Source organism: Ptychodera flava, chromosome 9 (assembly GCF_041260155.1).
Source record: "Ptychodera flava strain L36383 chromosome 9, AS_Pfla_20210202, whole genome shotgun sequence".
NCBI lineage: Eukaryota > Metazoa > Hemichordata > Enteropneusta > Ptychoderidae > Ptychodera > Ptychodera flava.
This window is the reverse complement of record NC_091936.1, coordinates 25,812,299-25,835,717: the sequence shown is the minus strand read 5'-3', so window position 1 is coordinate 25,835,717 and position 23,419 is coordinate 25,812,299. Positions and strand designations below refer to the sequence as shown.

The 23,419-nt window shown below is 34.9% G+C and overlaps 3 protein-coding genes and 1 long non-coding RNA gene across 4 annotated transcripts; all 4 read right to left on the bottom strand.

Moving 5' to 3' along the window:
• Nucleotides 1-712: 712 nt before the first annotated feature.
• LOC139139638 (uncharacterized) lies at nt 713-3,217 on the bottom strand. Its single transcript, XR_011553849.1, has 3 exons — nt 3,126-3,217; nt 2,468-2,594; nt 713-2,067 (listed from the first exon to the last, which is right to left on the bottom strand). It is a non-coding gene; the product is annotated as an uncharacterized lncRNA (long non-coding RNA).
• A 135-nt stretch (nt 3,218-3,352) lies between these two features.
• Nucleotides 3,353-6,352, bottom strand: LOC139141249 (uncharacterized). Its single transcript, XM_070710873.1, has 5 exons — nt 5,982-6,352; nt 5,289-5,379; nt 4,143-4,279; nt 3,875-3,963; nt 3,353-3,423 (listed from the first exon to the last, which is right to left on the bottom strand). Exons 1-5 carry the CDS (start codon nt 6,134-6,136, stop codon nt 3,353-3,355), a joined length of 543 nt encoding a protein of 180 aa, XP_070566974.1. The 5' UTR covers nt 6,137-6,352.
• Nucleotides 6,353-7,256: 904 nt separating this feature from the next.
• LOC139140474 (uncharacterized) lies at nt 7,257-12,265 on the bottom strand. Its single transcript, XM_070709770.1, has 7 exons — nt 12,010-12,265; nt 10,927-11,023; nt 10,341-10,477; nt 9,889-9,979; nt 9,382-9,473; nt 8,645-8,771; nt 7,257-8,020 (listed from the first exon to the last, which is right to left on the bottom strand). Exons 1-7 carry the CDS (start codon nt 12,183-12,185, stop codon nt 7,955-7,957), a joined length of 786 nt encoding a protein of 261 aa, XP_070565871.1. The 5' UTR covers nt 12,186-12,265; the 3' UTR covers nt 7,257-7,954.
• Nucleotides 12,266-13,114: 849 nt separating this feature from the next.
• LOC139140475 (cation-dependent mannose-6-phosphate receptor-like) lies at nt 13,115-23,347 on the bottom strand. Its single transcript, XM_070709771.1, has 7 exons — nt 22,056-23,347; nt 20,512-20,602; nt 19,873-20,003; nt 19,368-19,452; nt 16,989-17,080; nt 15,661-15,787; nt 13,115-14,728 (listed from the first exon to the last, which is right to left on the bottom strand). Exons 1-7 carry the CDS (start codon nt 22,250-22,252, stop codon nt 14,669-14,671), a joined length of 783 nt encoding a protein of 260 aa, XP_070565872.1. The 5' UTR covers nt 22,253-23,347; the 3' UTR covers nt 13,115-14,668.
• Between the last annotated feature and the right edge of the window lie 72 nt (nt 23,348-23,419).

The window sequence follows — 23,419 nt, the reverse complement described above, 5'->3', positions numbered from 1 at the left end:
CAGTAATATTTGAGGGGTATAGTGATACCTTGTATTTTTTTAAAGTTTTGAATAGCCAAGCTCATTATTCGGAGGAAGTAATAAGTATTTATGATAAATAATACTTTAATACATCAACTCATATGGTCAATGCAAATTTACACAATGGATTATTATGCAGAGACAAAGGAGCCAAGCAGTAAATAATCTGAATACAGTCTCAAATCTCAAATGATCACAGACTTCTGAGCTGATAAGCACCTAGCATCTATTAAGAAAAGTGGCAGAAAGAGAGACTGGTATTTGAGATTGACAACAAAGGATACAGGAGTGAAGTGTAAGCACAGAGTGGAAATACCGGTATTTATATTTGGTGTTATACCATTTTTATAGAGATATTATCAAGACACTTTGCTCATGGATATAATGATCAAACAACCTTAGCTGTTACACTGTGTGTTTTTGTACAAGGCAATGTACATGTAATCATCTACCAAGGGATATTTCAAACCCATGATTTTAATTTGAGGTCATGGATGTTTTACATGTAAATTACCATAAGGTTTAGTTGTCGCAGTGTTTCCTGTGAAATATTGCTAACACTGTCAGAGAAAATGAAAAAATGCTGCAAAAAGTGTAATGGTGTGTGGTAAATGAATGATTTCAGTCCAGACATATGATTTGCTGTAATGCAGTAAACGATTTGATTCAGTGAAGACAGACTGTAGGTTAAGGGTATAATAATCTATTTTATGATCATCCCAAATATTTCAATAATGATAGGTACATTTCAAATATCAAAGATTTTCAATCTGTGCTTACAATATTTGAAACAATCAATGATCAAAAATACTACTTAGTAAAACTTGGATCTGTACAAAAAACAAGACATACACACATAATATGGTATTTGTATTCGATTTCTAGCCCATTGGTGTAAACAAAATTGAGGAAATCTTTACAGCATATCAGAACAGATACATATGTACGGGATGTGATTAATCATAGAAATTACAACAATTTTAACATATTTCAAATACAGTCAATGAAACATTCATGCTTGTGAGTCATTTTAAAACAACATCTTGTTTTCAATATATTTACATACGATATTAAAACCCTGAAAAGTGTCAAAATTCTAGTAGAAGTAGTAAATATACGCTGTGCATTCACTTGGAAATAGAAATAACGGGTGACGCGCTTTCCTCGAGCCCGCGCCCACAAATAAACGTTAATGGTCAGAGCGGAGTCTGTTATTTCCATTATATTATCAGCGAACCCAAGAAAACAGTCAAAATTTGCGAAAATTTCCGGAGCGAACGACAACTGGGCCCCAGAAACTGAGCAATACGCGACGCACTGTCACGCGCGTTGCAAAATTGGCAAATCCGGAGATGTTTTCAGAAAAAATATCTCAACTTGACCTTCAAGTGCTCCATTTTATTTTGTGATTGATTATGATTTACGTTTGAGCTGTAAAGTTACGATACTTTGAGTTGTTAATCTTATTATTCATATTCACGGGCATGTAAACAAACCATTACTGTGTATTTGTGGTCAGTCACGTGGTTCAACTCGACCAATCAAAATGCGACTGGCAGGGCATGGTAATATAATTAGAAATATGAAATCAGTTTTCAGCTGACAACACACCTCAACAGTGACGGATCAAACTTTTGTTCACACATTGCTTTTAACAGTGAGGTATAAGCTTCTCACTTTCATCATCAAGAATAAAAATCTGCATGAGAGTCCTTAGATCAGAGGCGCAAATTCTTTTGAATTTACTGAAATGTGAATAAAAATAACTATCATTCTTCAAGCAAACTGTGTGGGAAAAATTACATTCTTGATTTTCACAGAGAAAGGTCAGGAAATTTGATTTTTAGTATGTGCAACTTTCTTGCTGAGTCCGTGTGAATTGTAGAGCGGTACAGATGGTGACAGTCCAAATATCTGTCCTTGAGGCTCACAAATTCTGCCGTGAAAGTTCTGTAGTCTGCAAAATGTCCTTATTTTATGATCCGTCTAAATGTTAGAGTAGTTGCCTTGTTTTCTGCATGGACTTATCATGAACAGGAAACCCTCCTGTGAAAGACAGAAAAAAATATGCGAAATTACATTGACAAATTTTCTTTGTAAGGGGGAGGGGTTAATGATATCACAAAGAAGACACTGACAAGATAGGTGTTCTGGTGAATGAGTGTGAAGATTTGACAGAAGAGTGGTATGTCACATAAGGGATGATGAAAAAAAATATCATTGATCAAAGAACATACTGAGGACGTCGATGGGAGACAGAAAATGAAAAAAGCATCAGAACGTCTAAGACTCAATAATATGAGAAAAACATCAATAAATAAATATCAAAATTTTAGTATGGATGTATTGTAGAGAAGCAGCTACCAGAAATTCTCATAAAACAGACATGAATTAGCTTTACAAAATCAACAACATGTACAATTTGAATTGGTAATAGTTATCATACTTTGATGTAGCTTGGAAGGGATACCCAGAATCCTTTGTTTGGCACAAGATCGCTGCCTTCTTCATGTTTCACAAATTTCATGAACAGAACCCCACCTATGACGTACACTACGACCAGGACTAGAGCACTGAAATTCAAATCATATTATTAGAGATAATCATTTTCATCATCAATCTTTTCAACTTCATACAAAATATTAAAGTTAAAAGAACAATTTTGTAAAATTTTTTGCACTGCTTGTGTTTCAACACAGGCAAATAAACGACAACATCTAATTTCTTTGAACTCATCCAGGGTGTCTAGGATCTGTATTGCCTTGTTATATAAAACATTCTACATTAGAAGTGTAAAAATTACTGAGTATATGTATAAATATTATAAATATATATATATATATATATATATATATATATATATATATAATATATATATATATATATATATATATATACATATATATATATATATATCACACATTCGTACTTGTACATGTAAGCATTAGTGTCCTATCCGTCTTTTATCAAGACATCTTTGTAGATATTTTCAGTGTTAGGAAATGAGACATTGTCATGGAAAAGTATTATCTAGCTTGTTTGAATACCTGTGTGTACATTCTTTGTCACTCAATTGGAACTGAATACACAGTGATTCAACTTACACGATACATAAAATGGATCCTACACTCAGGCCACCTCCTGAATATCCTGAATCCTTTGTTCCACAACAATGTTGTGATGTTAATTCAAAGTTCTGTGTAAAATCAAATAAAACACATACATGATGACTCTTGGAATGGTAAACTTGGAATTCAGGTGCAAATAGTGGTAATAAGTGATTCTGAATGTAAAAACAAAAGCCTCAAACTTTTATCTTTATAGAGGGCGCTTACATGATAAAAACAATGACTTCTCTCATGTGGAGTGGTCGGTAGAGGGCATTAATCTTATCATGCTTATCTGTGATATGAAACCACATTTAATAAATGATTTATTGAGAAAATCAAAGTGAGACAACGGAATGAGACTTTTGGAGATTAGATAAAAAAGTTGAAGTACACTTCAAGTTAGGATGGTGGCTGATCAGCAACAAAGTTGGAGTACACTTAGAGATTGTAAATAAATTTAATATGTAAGAAGGACTTATCCTCTGTATGAATGGGTGTGATAGCCTTAGCCATAATTTTTTTCTGCACATTTATCCTTTGTTAAAAAATCAATGAGAATCCATTTCGAAGATATTTACAGCAATTGCTTTCATGAAAGTTTTATCTGAACTACATGCATAGTATTGGCCCCTTGAGATCAAGATGTAATACTAGGCACCTTTTCATATTTTTGACCAAAATGTTAGGGGTTAATATCTGACAGTGGCTACATAATAAAAACACAAAAACAAAAAGGTTTTGACTTATATAGGTTAGAGGAGGTGATTCTCCTTGTATGGATAGAATGTCTGTTCCAGGGGTTGATGCACATTTCAATGTCACTTTGGTTGTCCTTGTGGATGAAATACAAAATTGCATAACATGTTATCCAGTCAAAGATAACAAAATTAACATGCAACTGATTTTCTTGAAGGAATACAGTCATCAGAACTGCTCTCAATTAGGTTGTGAAAATTCCAAAACATATTTATTATAGCACAACCACACACTGTGTAATATCTTTAGTTTTACCTGAGTGTGGGATCCTGTTTGCCCGATCCGGTGTACTGTAGTATGACATCATCACCATCCATGATGAACTCAGCCGTTGATTGGTCACCCAGGTCGTAGAAGGTTCCTCCAAGACCTGGGCTTGTTTTTTGACATGCCTGAGCACAACCAATATGTCCATGCAACAATTTGACAGAGAAGGCAACACCATGATGAAATCAGGTCAGAGTTCAATGAGACAGTTCATATAATCATGATAGGGAAGTCAAATAGGGATTGGCTATGATGATGAAGATTGAGTCTATGTGAATATATAAGCATCAATATACTGCCAATAAACTGAATGCAAAACATAATATTACTGTTTGACAACAAAAAGGTTAATGTAATGTGAGATTGCAGCTGGGACAAACTATGGAATTGCAAAAACTTTGCAACTTGTAGCACATCTGCTGTTACTGATATGGTGTACAAATATGTACAATTTCACAGTTTCACTGAATTATAAATCATTGCAACAGACTCTACATTTAACTTTGCCTATTAAAACAAGAATGAAAGTTGAGCAATTTTACAGGCCGTACCCAGATACACTAGGAATTGACCGAAAGGATGCTATACTCTTATGGCTTGTCACTTGTTTGCATTTAGCCAATAAGCAAATAAACATTGACAGCTAAAGTTCAATTTTAACAAGCAAACAGTGGTTGACCTGGCAGGCTCCACCCCCACCCCCCCTGAAAAGCGTTTAAGATCCTGAAATTTTTGAATAATCAAGATTTACCTGTCATAAATATTATCTTTATCATTTCAATTTTTTTTAAATAAACAAAACAAGTGGAGTGGCCGATTTCAGAACTTCAGGTTATTAATTGACAGTCTCATGACTGATGAATGGTTGATGTAATAGAAATGAAACAAATATACACCAACTGGTGATAGTTTAATATACATGTATATAAATTAGGAACACAGTTTTTCTTCTCAACAAAAGGGTTGTCAGATGTACTGTATATTGATAATAAAATATCGTAAAATCATGGTAGCTTAGGATTTTGGGATGTTCTCAATGCAAACAAAAAAGCATATCCAATTGATTCCGGACTCTGATCGGGATTTCGCCAATAATTAAATTCTCTGTGAGCATTGGGTCAGTTGTATACTTACGCTAACACTATCGCAGTCACCTCCCTCGCTGAAATCAAAGCATGGATTGTAACTGTAGTAGTAATGATCAGGCCCTTGCTGGTCTTTAAACCTAAGGGGAATACACAACCATCAAAAACTATGTAAATCCTACATTTTTTTCTTTTACATTTTTGCCAAGAACTCTAATTTTCATTCCCTCTCTGAAATGGGGATAGATATTTCTTTTATATGTAAAAATTCACAAAAGCTACAACAAGCACACCTGTAAGTGTGGTTTATGTTTTTTTATGGTGTTTATACCAGGGTTCCAAGTATTGATGACCTTCCTTAAATTTGACAGATAAAGAACACCCATATGCTAACACACATTTTCAGAGAATTTCAATATCATGTTCTTATACTGGACATGTACATATTAAATCCGCTTAAGATCAAACGTTCATTCATATTGTCATTTGCTTATCAGACAGATGGACATTTTAAGGTATTACCTAATGAAAATGTTATAAAAATATTTTCACAATGGGAAAAATTTTATATCTAGGTTTTGGAGTTTGTTTGTGATTCTAATTGCCAGAAACAAGTGAGAGTTTATGTTTCAAGGCGCTATCTAATTTTGTGAAGCTGAAGATATTGCCTTGTTCCAAAATTAACTCATGTGAAAATCATGTGACGTACCCCCATTGAAGACATTAAAACTTGCTTTCTCACCTGGCTGTATGATCACTTCTACCTAAGGGCGTCAAGTCTATCACCAATCCATTATCCAGCTTGCATGCACATGAGTTAATCTTGGTGCATTTGCCTGCAGCCTGTGCTGTAAATACTAGTAACAGCAGAGCGGGACAGAGTTGTTTCCCTGCCATTGTGATGATAGTTGCACTGCGTATAAAGGGGTGGAGTTGTTAATTTGTGTGAACTACTGCAGGGAGATCAGGCTAGTAAGTGTAACAAGTGACTTCAAGTGGCTTAGGTCAAAGTTCATTTCACTTTCAGTGTTAATGATTAACAAACATCTCAGGGGGATGATTGGTAATACTGATAGGGAAAATATACAGAAACATAAAACTATGCACTCAATTGCTCAAATAACATATGTGATTTTCTTTTATGAATTTTATATTAATTTCATTTTACGGCTAATGTATTATACTATTCTTGGTTAATCCCTTGAAAATCGTGCATACCACGGTTCATAAAATTTCATAGTTTCCGTTTACCATACCAAAGTGTTGGTTTGAGCAATACGTACAAACCAAAGAACATTTAAATACCTTGAACCTCATAAATCTAGTATTCCATACCTCAATCTGCACAATGCTGCTCATTTCAACGGCTTGTCAGAATTCAAGAAGAATCCCCACCTTGAAATTTGGATATATTTTTCTGTTTTCTGTCATATTATCGCTCAACTGCTGCATTGTTCGAAATCTGTGAATATTTCCAATTGTCTGTTTATATTTACTCTTTGCTATCCTTTAGTAATTATAGGATACTGATGGTGATATATTCTGACATGTCTGATATGAAGTAACCTGGTTGATCTAACAATCTGGTATGATATATTTTGTTTGTTACATGTAGCCCCTCGATCATGTCTAACCTTGGATATCAATGCAAAAGTTTACTAATTCTGTGATATCACTTTGCTGTCTTGTACCTACAATGAATCATGTACAACTAGAGTAAAAATGCTGTGATATCATGCATACATTAAATTCAATAAATTTATTTTACATTAAAACGGTTTGTACGTCATTAAAAATATGATTATGTAAATTGAGTAAATGATTTTGTTCTGGCAGTACCATTACAAAATACATGACTCTGAATTTACATTTCACTGTGATAAGTACATGTAAAATTCTCTGCTCTTCTGCTGGTAAATTTCATCTCAACTGTGACCATACAAAAATACTTCAGTTTATAATATCACAATAAGATCATGTTTTTTTTCAAGATGTCATTCAACTTTGTTTGAAAAATAGTGGCAGACAAAAGGGACGTTATATGTCTAAAGACAATATGAAACTGTGTGAAAATATGACAAATCACAAGTGAAGTTTGAACTTTTAAAATTGGGCTGATCATTTGGCCAAATAGTAATTATGTTGTTTGACGCATGTTGGTATACACAGTATTCAGCTTGTCAACTCGGCCTGTACATAAACTGCCTTAATTTTCATTGTTGAAGAGTGAATTCTGGTCCAGACTTGAATTCAAATTTAAAAAATAACAGTGCATTTTACACACACAGACACTAAACATTCTTTTGAAGTAGAATAAGAACTTGAAAATGACATGCACAATAAAAATGATGAAAAAAATCACTAAAAGTTAGCATTACTGGCCCTTTAAGGTAATGGCTGATCTAGAACATATTGTGATACCATCAACTTTAAATATTCTTTCTATACTCAAGTATATGCACACTTCCACAGATAAACACATCTGACAATCAGACAAATGCACATCCCCCGTCTTTGAAATTTCCATGTACATGTATATTTGCACACTCCCAAAACACACTATAAAAAGCTATTTTGCTTTCTTTTAGTTTTTCACGTAATGCTGAATTTCAATGTCCACTTTTACAGATCATGCACTTTCCATTTCTTTCTGAGTATGTAGTACAGATAAAACAAGCCCCCTGTCCTCAGTTTTAATCCCATTCCCGTTTCAGTCTAAATTTCATTGTACGTGTCTCTGCCTCCTTTCCGGCATGGACTGATTGCAAACAGGAAACCATCCTGTGAGGAAACAAAAATAAGATTTATGTTACCCCTTTGAGCGCTGTAATTTTTCCCACAGAAATTTTACCAATTGTTATGAATCTTTTCTGTGATTTTTTTGATAATTTTAGACCAAATGGACATCACATTTCATCGGCTATGGTTTTTTATCAAAATTTTGGCAAAAATCTTAAAAAAATTTTCAATGGATATATTCTACCAAGACGACAAAATTGACTTTGGCGCTCAAAGGGTTAACACAATGACAGAAACAAGGGAATATACTGGTATAGAGGTTTGAAAACAATTTCCTGAGAAATGAAGCAGTTGCCTGACAGGAATAACTTGTCACAAAGATACTCAAGGTGTTGATCACAAAAACACTTCAAACATTCATTGAAGTAGTAGAGAAATCAAATCAAGCAAAACGATGCCTCAACTTTGTTTTCAATTACTGTTTCAATGACTGAAATTCTTCCTGTAATTCTCAGGCTCAGTTGCTGTTTATGTTTCTGCCAACTGCAAATAAATTACTTGATAGCTCATGTAACAAAACTTTTTGCAAGAAACAGTTCGACAGAAGTTCTATCTGTTATTGGACAATTCAACACAAATCAGTGTGAGAGTAGTTGTTGATCCTACCTTAATGTAGCCAGGTAGGGATACCCAGAATCCTTTGTTTGGTATGAGGTCACTTCCTGTTTCTTTTTTCACAAACTTCATAATGAGAACTCCACCAATCAGGTAAACGATGACCAAAACTAGTGCACTGATACAACATGATGAAAAAAATATTTGTACATCATTGACAGCAAGGGAAAAATTACGTAAACTGTTATCATGTAGAGAAAAAAATCAATTCTTGGTACCTTGAATATGATTTTGCCACCTAAGTGAGTCATAAAAGTCATAGGAGGTCGACCATATTTTTAATATTGCAGATTTCTACAGATGAAACACATGGGATTACAGGAGCAAAAAGTAAAGTTTTGATTTTATACAACTATACCTGTATGAACTTCACTTTTGATTTGGACATTGATTGTACCTGCATTACTGATTACAAACAATTGCTGCCATGAGCTGACTATATTCTTAGCATTAACAGATGAGTAATCATTTTACTTTATCACAGTACAATTTACCAAACTAACACTTACAATGACTCTGTCCATAATACTAGCCCTGATTGGGAGTTGGAAATATCTGGATGGTGCAAAAATATCCATGAGATAACTATCCTGATTCTGTATTTTCACTAAAAATGTCCATCTTTTGGTTTACTTTCTAAAACAACATCTGGGCTTGAATTAAGTCTGTTCATATCATGGAGAGGGCTTTTTGCCTTAAGTCTGAAGATTTTACTCTTTGATACTCACATTATACAGAGAATTGATCCAGCACTAAGCCCACCATCCCCTCCTCCTGTGTCTTCTTTACCACAACAGTGTTGTGAATACAGCTCAAAATTCTGCAAATAACATGCATGTGATAATACCTCAATCATATACAGGTACCTCAACTATATAACGTCAGACTTAACTGAACCAATTTTATATCTGCATGTGTGGCAAAGTACTTCAACAGAACTGATAATCACCATTCTGCTCAATCCCTATCCAATATTACACTTTCGGTTTTTGTACTCATTGATATGTGCCAGGAAAGTTGAATGATATGTCCACTAAAAACAAAAAGTGTTTGCACTTTTCATCTGTAGAGGGCAATCATCGAGTGTGTCAAGACATCTGTTGCAAAAACTTTACAATGATCCAGTGATGTGATTGAGAAAGATTTTCTAAATTTTCTAAATTTCAGAGTTAACCATGGGTATTTTTGGAAAACCAAGATTTCATGCAGAAAATCTGGGTTAACATTGAACTTACGTAAGTAGTCGACCCAGCTGAAGATTCTCCGTATGCAATTAAAGCATCTGGTGTTCCACTATTCGAGCAAATAAGTTTTACTTTACTCGTCCTGTGAAGAGAAAAAGCCATTCTGACTTACAGATCAGACAAAATCTTGACTTTGTTCTAATTAAGTAATCAAAACTTTATATTCATTAAGTTAAGAAGTGCTACTTTTGTTGATGTTACAAGCTAAATCTGAATGGACTTGTGACAAGCATTTGGGGTCCACAGTTTAGTGTCCATCTATCCGCAAAAATAATGTTCTTTCAAAGTTTCAATTTAATTTCAACCTTTGTTTTGGTTTATTTTGAAAGGGGAGAAGGTGGTATATATTTGTGCATAATTTGTCATAGCAGGAATAGTAGCATAATTTGTTTCACTTCAACAAAATGAATTTTTGGTATCTTGTATATGTAGTGAATGCATACCTCTGAGTAGGGTCTGCTGTTCCGCTACCACTGTATTGCAGGAACAGATCATTGCCCTCGGTGACAAAGCTGGCAGATGCTTGATTACCTAGATCGTAATCCCTCTGTGCCACCCCTGGTGAGGACTTCTGACAGGCCTGTGCAACATACAGTGCATACTTCATGAATTAAATCTGAATTGTCAAAAAGAACTAGAATAGAACAGATCTCTATACTTGCTGTCCCCTCTTGCTTCAAGTCTGATAGATATAATAACAGTGATTGTTCTCACCATTTTACAGTCATTGTGTATTACGAATCAAAATCAGGATTACCTGAAAATTTTGAATTTGAGAAGCCAATTATGAAAAGTTTACCAATATTTGAGATTCTATATGACTGCCATTTTTGTTATAAATGTGAAAGTCTAGCAATTCTACTTTTCACAAAACACATTGGTGAAACTTCTTTTTCAGAGAATTATCATTCAAAATGGATCAACACACCGCTGTGTTCAGCAGCAAAGAATTGTTAGTGAATGTCTGCACCTGGAACAACTTTAATGATAACTTTTACTCTAGACTGACATGACAAGTTATACACTCACAGCGACATTTTGACAGTCTCCAGTACCATCAGTGAAATCATAACATGGATTGTAACTGTAGTAGTAGTAATCTGATGTACTCAGTAAATCCTGAAACCTTGAAATAAACAAACAAAAATTAATAAGGTTAGCTAATTACTTGATGACAATGGAAAAAACTGACTGTCGTTGGGTCAAAAATTATATTTATCAAAAGTGTGTCACACAGCCATACTATGCTAGCGCTAACACTTTCAGTCGATAGTATTGAAATTGTTCAAAGAATGATTTGTCCTCGAAAGTTTTTGGTACAACATTAGAGAATAATGTATACCTATGTTTGCATATTAATGGTTTTTTGATAATGGACAATGCATTCTGTTTGGTTGCATAGGTATAAACAAATCAGAACTTCGGATGAACATTAGGATTCGAGCATATCCTTTATATATTTTGCGGTCCCCGGAGCAGCATACATGTTATTGTTAGGGAAAACTGTACATCTTACGGAAAAACAACCTAACTTTAAAGAAAAGCATTGATTTGCCCAAAGCACTTATATTTACCCTCATCTGAATAAACTGCATTGAATGTCACAGTTTTGTTAGGGGACAAGTTGAAAAGTGTTTTATCGACAAACTTCCCAATGGCATCAATAGGTCAAAACTATGTGAGTCTGAAGAGGTGAAGAAAGAAATCAAATAATATAAAACACAGCAATATACATAGATCTTGAACTATGACAGCTGCATCCATGAATTTCCCTAAATCTGACACTGAAATGCCTTGATGGTAAAACGCAAAATACAAGTCATCAAAAGTTTGGGGTGCATTACATGGGAGCTATACTCTTAAATGCTATCATATGACTGGCATTACATAATTCTGATATGAACTGTTCAGGTATGTTCATTTATTAACGCTCATGTAAGTTTAAAAAAATAGTATCGCCAGATCTAAATGGGTGAGTTTGTCAGGTCATAAATGAACACTTTGTATTGTCCAGACCTAGCATTTGAGTATCTTGAAATTGTTTGCAAAATAAAAGTTTTGTAACTGTGCGGTAGCTGGAAACAAAAACGTGTGCAGGTGTATAATTCATACCTGGCTGTGCCATCATTTTTGCCCAGTTCTTTCAAGTCTACCACCATTCCATCGTCTAGCCGACACTTGCAAGAATTGATCTTCTTACAAGCCCCATCTGTCTGAGTTGCAAAGAACACCACCAGCAGAGCCGACTGAAGGACAATAATTGCCATGCTCCCCATGGTTTTAGACATATGTGCATCAGGAGGGGGGTGGTTGCTGATTCACACACCGGGCAACTGGTGTTGTCACAAAGGGCAAAGGTCAATTTGGGTTCCCCCAATCAGGAGACTATTACATAACAGTCACATGATTTCAAGACTGGCAAGATTTACCTATTACTACTAGCTTTACAGATCCATTCATCACATTGTTTACTGTAGGCTTTGAGTGCCATCAGGTGTCCTTCCTTGTTTACGCTAAACCACTGAATGGACCGTTACTCAGCATTTTCATTTGCTGCATTTGTGATTCAGATTTAAAGCGACAGTCAATATAAGGGAGCATGCAGCTTCACAATGTTGTTTTCAAATTCAACTGGTTTTCAAAGCTTTAATTGATCATACGCACTGCTCCACTGTGTACTAGCTGGTATGTTTTGATCAGCTGTGCGAAAGAGTCTAGAGTGCACAAAAATTACGTTCAGACAGTAATTTTTCAAGCCTATTTTTTCATTCCTAAGGTGATATATCATACTCTTGGCATTGTGGACAATTGGCTTGGCATAATATTACTTGCTAGGAAGAAGTCATCAGCAGAGATGAATCACAACTCCTGAATTTCCTCTGGGGTCAACTCTTCAAAAAATGCCACACAACATTATGATGTCAAGATAAATCTGATATAATTTGATGGAGACGCCACTTGATGGAGGGAACATGCGGTTGGATCACAAAATTCAATGAAAAATACATTAGTAAAATAGCTTCTCAATGCAATGAGACAGAATTGTTGACAGAAAGTAAAATTGACATATTCCAGATGGCAACAGGTGACATAAGCAGGGTTCAAGAAAAACTTGAATGTTCTTGCGACTGTCTATGATTCTACTGATTTTCACAAGGAAGGAGTTGAAGTCACCCTACACACAGTATTTCTAATAAAAGTATCATCTCATACAGCGTATATTCACAGTGGATTTTATTATAATCCTGAGATTCCAATTCTCTTACCAACAGTTAAAATTGCACATTGTTCATACAAAGACTGTTTTCACAAATTCATTTCTGGAGTTAAACGGCAAATTTGTTGAAAGTGGAACTGTTCTATATATATATACAATGTACACTAAAATAACAAAATCTAAAAAAATTCTGTTTGAAATTTACAGCTATACATTTCCATTTATAGACATCCATATAAATGAGCGGCATGCTTTCTATCCCCAATTGAATTCAAAATGACTATTATCATTTCATCTATTATCATTTAAAAAAGGTTTGTTCAAAGCTTACTAAGGTGAGATACAAGAATTGAATAAATTGAAATTTCTTTTAATATTATCAGAACTGATTATGTGATAAATTAATACAAATACCATCCGTAGAGGAATAATTATTACATAAATGCGAAACCAGTTTTTTTCAAACATTGAAAAAACATAACTCAGTGATGCCACTTGCAAAATAATTTAAGAATTAACGTTTACATGAAAGGTCAATACATGTCTTTACACCCATGATTCTTTGCTGGAGAAGGTTGGCAAATATAGTCTAGTAACTTCAATGTCAATTTTTTTGCAATTTTTTCAATAAAAACATTGGGCATTCAATGTGATCTGCTTATTCAGCAATGTTGAAAATTCAAACATAGCAGACTAATAAAATTTCTTCTCCGTGATATGTGATTTTCACGCTTTTACATGATCTTTTTTACCACAATATTAATATGTAATCAATAGTACAGGTGATAGTTGAAGAAATCAGGTTACCTCTATTTATTGTAGAAAATTATTGACTTTTGATGACAGAATGAAAAAAGGGCATAAAGTTTACAATGACTAATTACCCAGTAACTTTAACAATGAGCAAAAGGGAGGAAGGCCCATAATAGCAGTAGAATATGACTCATAAGTAAAACAGCAGACAAAACTGGAATTACAGTGGCATGTCTGAATCCTTCAGCACACATTATGATTTGCATAACATTTGTTTTCAGAAAACACTGTATGTACAAGGAAAAGCACAATGAGAGAAAAAAAAGAAAAAAAAAACGTAAAAAAATATTAACAATGAGAGAAAAACAAAACAAAACAAAACTTTAAAAAATATTTTTTAAGTGCATGAAATTTCCCTTTTTCAGCTTTTCTGGGTTATAGTCTTATGTCAGAGATGTCAATTAACAACAAAGATTTAAAGTAAGGGCTAATACCAGTGATTATGAAGATCCACTATGGAAATCTGCATTGTGTGTGGAACAAACTTCGTATTTTATGTCAGCAAGGCTTCACAATGCAATTGTAAGTCATTGGACTTCATCAAATGAGAAACAATTATTACTTTATGACAAACTTCAGTTGTAGATCTGCTGCCTCACACACACACACACATAATAAATTGCATCTTTTTACGTTATATGTTTGTTTCTATACATTTCTGCAATGCACTTGAAGTGAGACAGAATTTTTATGCCTAATGTTGTGAAGAGCCTGATGACCTCGTCTTGTCTTTCAGCATTCTTAAACTGATTCATAGCTTTTATTTTTTCTGAGGGGTGAAACCACAAACAGTACACCATCCTGCAAGGCAAATACCAAGTTTATATAAATAAAAAATATAAATAATTAAATAATTATTAAATAAATGAATAAATCAATAAAAGAATATAAATTCAAATATTAACAACAAAATAAACAGAAATGAAATTAATAAAAATATATAATACATACAACATAAATAATTAGATATTGCATAAAAATAAATAAGTGATTCAATAAATGAATTGAAAAGACCTTGTACAACAGAAACCTTGATGAGGTCTCTTTCAGGCACGGTACACCAATTGCTTCACTTGTGTACTGAGCACCTTGCAGTTCTTTGTTTTCCATTGAAATTGAATCCATGTACGGTCTTGTCAGGGATCTATCAAGAACCAGTGGACGAGCCACTGATGACTCGTGAAAGCTTTACGGTAGAATGCACCTCTGGGGCACATATTTGGACTCTCAAACTTTTACAATTCTTTTCTGATCTACCACTTGTGGGGGTTCGTTTTGAAGCTCTTGATGTAAGAAAACTTTTCACAGGCTAGTTTTTCGAAATTTGAAAAGTTTATTTTTCTCAATAGAGTTAACACAGGGATGGTGGCCATTTTTAATTTTAAATATTGGTAAATCTTGGGTTATTTGTTTCTCTGGCATCAAAATTTGCACAGGAACTCTCAATTTTTATTCTTGATTTTGAAAGAGAATGGTTGAAAGATTCCTTAAGGAAAGTTTGAGCTAACGTTTAAGTCTTTCACTTTCCAGGCTCATACTACCTTAATGACAAGGTAAATGATCTTGCATGACGAATCTGAAACCAAATTTTTGTAAAAATTTTTCCTATTTCTGTTTAAGCTTGAAGCATGACACATAGCTGAAAATAAAATAAAGTAAAATAAAGAGCATTGAAGAATATTCTATCCAATTTCTGAGGTACAATGACAAACTCTTTCACACAGCTGTCATACCTTGACAAGTGCAGGGACTCCAGTCCAGAATTCCTTATTTGGAATCACATCTGTACCTTCCTCATGTTTCACAAACTTCATAAAGAGAACACCACCAATTACATATACAACCACCACAACGAGGGCACTGAAAGTTAAATTTACATGCTAAGTTTAGTAGTCAGTATTTTGTTGACAAATGTATCATACGTGAACTCATGGAAAGCAACTTGACTTTTAGTTTTTAATACAAATAGTGACAATGAAAATTAATACTGTCCATGGGGCATGATAGTTAGCTCCTGAGTCAGCCATCTACCGATACATATGAATGTGCTATCAACAATTACGCTTCATAAATCCTAACTCTGCAAGCTGGCATTTTCTTGTTGTCCAATCTTTGAAGGCCTTGCTACAGTGCATTTCACATAAGTGCCGCAACACAGCGTATGAGACGGACACAATGCACCTAAAACACAAACGAATTGCTCGGATATCACAACACATTTGAAAGTCACCGACTCATTGATAAACAGTAAACCAGCATGGGACAGCTGCTCAGTCTGGACTGAGAGATATAATTGATCTACAATGTACCTGTTTTTACAATGTCAGCTGAGAGTTGAAGAGCAGAGGGTTTTCTCAACAGAAACTAAATAAAAAGCCACACATTTTACTGAAATGCACCTCAAAATTACAGAAATTACACAAAACACACACACACCATAACATACTTCAAAACATATATTTTTAGAACATTAATAAAGTGACCATAAGTCAACGGGATACGTTCAGTAGCAAAATATGTGGCATTTCAATTCATTGTAGCTTGAAACTGATCTCTCAGTCCAGACAGAGCAGCTGCACCATGCTGGTTTACTGTAATTAATCAATGAGTCAGTGACTCTGAAATGTGTCGTGATACCCAAGCTAATCATTGTTTTTCAGTGAAATGTGTCCGTCTCATATGCTGAGTTGCGGTACTTATGTGAAATGCTCTGTAGGTTACACCATAGACTCTGAACAGTTGTTGTGCTTGCATGGTGACAGCAGATCCCCAGCCAAGAATTGGTTAATCCAATGCGGGATGTTGCGTCTGTTGCATGCCAGATGCTAGCAATTTTTCAGCACTTAGATCTCAGTTGATATGAATTAGTCTACGGCATATAAAATGTGTTCCTAAGCGTTTACAAGTGTGCATGTTTACATCCTACGGTCTTGGAGCTGAATTAGGCTAGACCACTGAGGATACGTGCATCAACACAAAGTCGAAATTACCATACCTTGTGAGCAAAGGTGTGAGAGAGTCTGAAATATGCAAATCAGAATGGTTTGCTGAATGTACTCACACTATACAGAGTATGGTACCAACACTGATTCCTCCGCCGCCAGATCCGCCGCCAGCTTTTGGACAACAGTGTGGTGAAGAGAGTTCAAAATCCTGGACAGGGTCAGATAATGATGTAAAGATAGCTGAGAATGTCCATTTGAAAACAGAAAATACACCTCCTACGATTTTTGTTTTCATTGAAGTTATTTTTGCCATGTGTGTGTGATAATTCTCTGTTTGGGTTTTCATTAAAGTCATTGTAGGTAACCATGTGCTATAAGGTTTTTGAACTGTAGGTATTATCCAGTGGCATACTAATATAATATTTAGAATCAGTTATGATCTAGTTTACTTGACAAAGGGTTCACAGTTTTTCAGCTGAACAATTTAAACAATTAAACAAAAGAAAAATACATACATATACACAACATACATACATTCATACATTCATACATACATACATATAACATACATAAATATAGACTAAGTATACATAAATACATACATATAATATATATTCATACATACATATAATATACATACATGTACATACATACATATACCATACTTACATAGATACATATAACATACAATATACATACATACATATTGTATGACAAAATGAACACTAGGTATTTTGTAATGTCTTTAGGAGTAGTTTGGGGAACTACTGTACAAGCAGAATCACGGTTACAGGTGATGAAGCTTTCTAATGATCCCTGTGAGGTCCTTACAAGAATTGATAATGTCCTGTTCACTTTGAATATGATTCAAATCACACGTTTGCATGTAACTATTAAAGTGGCACTCCCATTTGGTAACATTTTTAAAACACATTTTTTAGTGCCAACGGTCGATATTTGACGTGGCGACTGCGCGCGGATCGCGAGATATCGATAAAAATATGTCTTCAAAAAAGTAAAAGTTTGAATTCCGGTGGCCCACCTAAATTCAGCTTCCGAACATCGAACGTTCGGCACTGGGGCCATTGTCAACTAAGCTATGGAGTACGAGTCTACACTGACGCTGCTGTACGCCACAGTACCACTTGTCTCGGTGATCGGTCATGCCCCATGGGAGAAAGCTGAGTCTTACTGACTTGGTGATAAAACGAAAAACAATTTTTGCTGATTCCACCAGAATTCGCATAAGTGACTAGCCCAGTTACATGCGGTTGATACATAGCGGCCACCGCGTGGTATGCATAGACGCATACCACGCGCGCGGCGAACCACACGTACTTTGTGGCAGACGACAAAATGTAGTTATCGGAGGCGGCTAATATTTAACACGTAAAAAACTTATGTTTATGTGGTATTGGTTAAAAATATAATACAACTGATTTAGAATAATGACAACGACAAAAGCTAAGAAGAAGTTTTCACAAAATGACCTGTGGTAAAGGCATAATGCTGTATATAAAGTCTTCGCAGTGGGAGGTAAAATTGCGTCGTTCAAACTTATTTTGGACTCCCTAGAATATCGTCAATCAGCTGCAGCACAACAACAAACCTTCGGTGGATTTCGCATCATAATCAGAAACGATCGTAAAACTTCGGGATGTGAAAAATACGCTCGGGAAATGACATGTTTTATCAATATCTCGCGATCCGCGCGCAGTCGCCACGTCAAATATCGACCATTGGCATTAAAAAAATGTGTTTTAAAAAATGTTACCAAATGGGAGTACCTCTTTAAGTTGCTCATGATGGTGTGCCACAGAGTCATGTGATGCTCAACTTATATTAAGGTATGAACGCGCCGGGGGGGGGGGGGGGAGGGGGGGGACAGATAATTGAACTCTCAAATTTTTATAATTCTTTTCTGATCTACCACTTGTGGGGGCTCAATTTAAAGCTCTTGGAGAAAGAAAAACTTAAACTGTCTTAGTTTTTAAAAAATCCAAAATTTAATTTTTCCCCCATAGAGTTAACACAGGGATGGCAGCCATTTTGTATTTCAAATATTGCAAAATGTTGGGTAATTTGTTTGGCTAGTTCCAAACTTTGCACGGTGACCCTCAATTTTTATTGTTGATTTGGTAAGAGAATGGTTGAAAGTTACATTTACAAAAGTTGAGAAAAGTTTAAGTCTTTCACTGTCAAGGTGTATGCTACCTTAATATCTGCATTTATGCAAAGTATATCAAAAAACATTGTTTGAGGATTCAAATCATCAATGCAAATATTCATGCCATCCATACTTTTTGTATATGGCAGGGTTATATCTCACATAAGAAATTTTCTACATTCCCCATCACAGGGACGAAACTTTTGTAATTGCTGGTGCAGTCTCTGATAACTCACACAATGAACGAGGATTTCATGGCCAAATTGAAGAGAACTATAAAATAAAAGGAACGTAGAATGTGCAAGTATTCCAACCATTTTATACTTACATACTCTTGCGTTACAAGTTCTCCATCAACAACCAAAGTGTCAGGGCTGCCAGGCGGTGTACACTTCAAAATAACTTTACTGATTCTGAAAGAAAGACAGAGTCAGGCAGAGAAATACTTAAAGAAACCTTGAGTAGAAACATACATTAAAATTTGTAAAGTCTGAATGGAAATAACAGTTGTTTGACCTTTACAAAGTTGATCAATACAACATTTTGTTGGTGTAAAAAGGTCACATCCTCAAATTTCTTTAAATTTTAGATATACCGTACATGAAAAATTAATTTTGTAATGGTTCCAGTCACCTTTACAAAGTTGTGGCATATCTAACAATGGTCTCAAGGGAAGGTTTCAGTATCTCAAGGTTTTGATAGATCCAGGCCACACGGGTTTGCCTTCCATGTTGTAACACACTAAACTGATTTTGATAAAGTTGGAGAATATTTATGAATGCACTGACTCGGTTCTCATCATCAGGGAATAGACTACAAGGCAATTCCTGTACCTAGTGCCTGTATGTTCTGTTCCTTCACCTGTGTATTTGATAACAACGTTGCCACCAGATGACGAAAATGCTGCTGAAGCCTGTTTACCAAGATCAAATAAGAATTGTCCATCCAGACTCTTTTGACAAACCTGTAATTTACAGTCATTGAAAAAAACAAACAAAAAGAAACCAGGATTGAGTTATTCAAACTTAAAATACAAGAATCCACCAGATTTTTTTGACACATTCGGACTTATGACACAATGTTTAATTTTGCTCTTCAAATTCATTTTCACTGTCATAAAAACTCTAGAATGAAATAAAACGATTTTCAATGATTTTCGAAGTCAAATATTTCAAATATTTCATCACCAATCATGTAGATAGCTAATACAGTGTATAGGAATGTGTGTGAGTTTGACAGAGAGAGAGAGAGAGAGAGAGAGAGAGAGAGAGAGAGAGAGAGAGAGAGAGAGAGAGAGAGAGAGAGAGAGAGAGAGAGAGAGAGAGAGAGAGGGGGATGAGGAAGAAATGTGTCAAAGTATGGTAATTTTTGAAGCATACACCTAATATTCCATTTGTATAAACAGTAACGGATGTTCACTTATGATCAAAGTTTACTAGGGGTCAACATGTTGATCTCTAGCATATACTTACAGCGACGTTGATGCAATCTTGAGCAATATCAGAAAAATCAGTACAGGGGTTGTAGCTGTAGTAATAGTTGTCCTTAGGCTGGTCACGGAACCTGAACAAGGAAAACATGAAACAACAATCATTAGGTAAGAACCCAGAGGTTATAAAAGCTTTTCGTATAAATTTGTTAATTCAGTGATTGTGAAGGTACAGAAAAACTTCAGGGAGCGGTCACTGGACTGGACCATATCTCTCTTCACTTTCTTATATACTTTGAGATACGCTAGAATGTAACTCAGTGACAGATTTATAGAAATCTAAATTTTACACATTTTTTCTGTCTGGCTGCTTGTCAGGATTCATTTTTAACGCAATAAGTATTCAAAGTTTTCTGTTTTGTGTGATCAAGAGTTTACATTTTTCCAAAAGCAGCCCATTTGAATTTCAAATATTGATAAATTTTAAGTTATTTGTTGTTATCAACAAGCTTTCCATGATGAACCTGACTTTATTTTCAATTATAAAAGAGAATTGTTCAAGGTTCCAAGACTTAAAATCAATGAACTCTTTGCTTAAGCTTGTAACCCATCAAAGTATATATTTTCTGACAGCCTAGATATAGGCAAATATTGTGTTTTTGCATTATTTGACAATTGTTTACATAACGACCATGTGACAGTCAATTTGAATAACCTCTTAAAAATCAGGGATTTTTTTCGTTTCCCTGTGCTAAGGCTGCCGTATTTCCACTCGAAATAAGCATGACAAAAAGGTGTCATGTCAATCTTCCAAAGTGTGTCTGCGATTTTTGTTTTAGGCTCTAGAACATTTTTATGACGCGACAATTATCTGACCGATAACTGATCCCTGGTCTAACACCTTTCAAAGTATGTAACATAAAAAGTAGGACAGATTAAAAAATCCCAGACACTCTTTGAAAGATTGACACGACACCTTTTTATCATACTAATTTTGACCGGAAATACTGCAGCGTTAGTGCAGGGAAACGAAAAAAAACCGATTTTTAAGAGGTTATTCAAATTGACTGTCACGTGGTCCTTATGTAAACAATTGTCAAATAATACAAAACACAGTATTTGCCAATATCTAGGCTTTCAGAAAATATATACTTTGATTGGAGTTCATTAATTGGAAGGGTTCACCACTTGTCTTGGAACCTTAACTGGATAGACAATAGCTGATGATTGTCAACGATGACATTATCAATTATTTTAATATTCATTACAGAAAACATTTGAAAAGCAGCATCATGAAATCAATCTTCAACTGGTTACTGCACTATCCTTGAATTTAAACAATATGAGAAATTCAATTGAAAAAATATCAGGCAATACTCAGAAATGTAACAATATTATATTGAGTATATTGGAAGAACATTATACCAGTATATATGTGTAGTTTTTTATAGCAACAATGATACCAAGACAATGCACAGAGTTAAGACATAGGTCTCTTATCTGAATTGTCACAGCCACGTCATGTGATCATGTCATTTGACTTCATGCTGAAACAAAGTCACTGAATCATATAATATGATTTTCTACCTTGGTTTTCCCTGACCGGCAAGCGGAGACAAATCAATGACTTTCCCATCGTCCATCTTACAGGAGCAAGAGTTGATCTTCTTGCAGTCGGCCGTGGCTTCCCTGGCCAGTAGGAGGAGTGTAGCAAAATAAAGCAGCAGCGTTGACATGATGGCAATGCAGTTGGCGAACTCAACGCAGTGAGAGTCTTTTACCATCAAGCTGTACGGTAGCTCTTGGGTCAAAGGTCAATTCAGTGGATCACATGGGGATCATGATTTGACAGAGGGGTGTATTATTTACCTGGCACTTTCACATTAGCCACTTGATATTGACAGATTTTGACAGAGTGTCACATATTTACTAAATACCCTTTTTTTACACCAGTCTCAACAAAGATTGATTCCACTGTCCTGTATCTGATAAAAGAACTGAGTTCTTGATTATATTTCACAAATCAGGTGACCTTGAATATGGTACTTTATCATGCGTTAATGCATACCAACCACCCGGCATTTATATCCAAATTCAGTGTAATTGAACAGGCAAGTTGACTGGCATTATTTCACAAAGGCTAAATCATCAACATGTAATGGACTAGATGCTGTACTACTGTGACATTGCCCTTTGTAGTCCCTTGAAATCATGGAAGATTTGGGCAAAAGGTCAAGCTGAATCCCTAAGTCATACCTTGTGGAACTGAGCTAAATCATACATAGAAATTGCCACAGGTGATTCAACAAAAAATGCACAGACCTTATGGTCAAGAGCTTGCATGTATGTCGATAAATTCTACTTGTTCTATATGATTTGCAATATTTAAATTGCAATGTTTTTGAATTTTAGAATTGAGGTATGCACCATTGAATTGCTACAAGTATTATAGCATAATCATTTGCAACAAGTACAATAGGTTCTGAAGTAAGTGCTGTAAAATTAAGGTTCCTAGTATATAAATCATTTTAGGGGCAGTTTTTTGTCTTTCACAATTATAGCAGTTCACTCATTCATCTCAATGTAGAATGCACATTGGGAACAGATAGTCAGACTCTCAAACTTTCACAATATTCTGTTGGCCTGTCACTTGTGGGGGCTCATTTTGAAGCTTATGGGGTAATTAAAATGTTCACCACCCTAGTTTTGTGAAAATCAAAAATTTAATTTTTCCCCCATAGAGTTTAACACAGGTATGGTGGCCATTTTGAATTTCATGTATCATTTATTGGTCGTTTGTTATTTTAGTAGTATAAATTTGCATGGTGACCCCTAATTTTTATTCTTTATTTTGAAAGAAAGTGGTTGAAAGTTTGCTTTAGGAAAATTTGAGGAAAACGTTAATATGTCTTCCTATTCAATTTCAAAGCACAAACTACCTCAATATCTTT